The sequence below is a fragment of the Merops nubicus genome, unplaced genomic scaffold (genome assembly GCF_000691845.1).
Source record: "Merops nubicus isolate BGI_N331 unplaced genomic scaffold, ASM69184v1 scaffold37742, whole genome shotgun sequence".
NCBI lineage: Eukaryota > Metazoa > Chordata > Aves > Coraciiformes > Meropidae > Merops > Merops nubicus.
Window position 1 is genome coordinate 1 of NW_008594943.1, and position 905 is coordinate 905.

General features: G+C 59.2%; 1 protein-coding gene across 1 annotated transcript in view; it reads left to right on the forward strand.

The window, feature by feature from the left end:
* Positions 1-76: 76 nt before the first annotated feature.
* Positions 77-905, forward strand: part of UBXN6 (UBX domain protein 6) — a gene marked incomplete at its 5' end in the record, with an annotated part of 4,126 nt that continues 3,297 nt past the window's right edge. The window contains 3 exons of the mRNA XM_008935923.1: positions 77-213; positions 340-471; positions 820-905. Coding sequence (XP_008934171.1) covers positions 77-213; positions 340-471; positions 820-905 — 355 coding nt within the window. The remainder of the gene's footprint in view (positions 214-339; positions 472-819) is intronic.

Consider the following 905-nt stretch of genomic DNA (forward strand, 5'->3'; position numbering starts at 1 on the left):
TCTGTGTGCCCAGGGCAGGCGTCTGTGTGCCCAGGGCTGGTGTCTCTGTGCCCAGGGCAGGCTTCTGTGTGCCCAGGACAGTGCTGTGCCATCCTGAGCACCCCAAAACTGCTGGAACCTCCACCCTCTAACCCCTCTTTGTCCTCCCCAGTGAGAAAAGAGCTGCTGGCCGAGGCGGCGGCGAGCAGGGAAGAGCTCCCGGCCGAGGAGGGGGTGAGATGCTGCTCCCTGCTCAGCACACAGCACCCTCTGGGGGTTTAAAACCAAAATCAACCCCCAGCCCCTTCCCCCCCTTCGGCTTGGCACCTGGAAAACTGGGGTTGGTTTTGTCTCCTTTAGGCCCTCGCCTCCCCGGGGGCAGAGGGGGCAGCAGCCCCCTCGGTCTCAGGGGTTTATTTCATTTGCCCCTTGACCGGGGTGGTCGTAAGGAGGGATGAGAAGGAGAAGCAGCTCCGGGAAGCCATCCAGGCGGTGAGTGAACACCCCCCAGAAGGGACCTCGAGGCTCATCTGGACCCCATGTTCCACCTGTTTTAACCACCCAGCCCCCCTGCTTCTCATTTTGAAACCAGTGAATAAATCCTGTTACCTGAAGTGAATAAAACCTGTTACCTGCCCACCCAGAGTTTCCTTCACCTCTTCAATTCTCCTGTAGCCCAACCCACATTTATTTTCCCCCCTCCCTCTTTTTCCCTTCTCTCCCCATCCCCCTGTGGGGGACACCAAGCATGGCACTGAGCTGCTGGGTGGGGTTCAGCCACCCCAGAGCCCACCCCTCCCTTTGTGCTCCCCCTGAGCAGCTTTGCTCCTTCCCCCCCAGTATTTCTCTGTAGATCCAGTGGCTGCCTCCATCATGGAGATTCACACCTTCAACAAGGACCGGGAGAAGCTTCGAGTGGGCGTGGA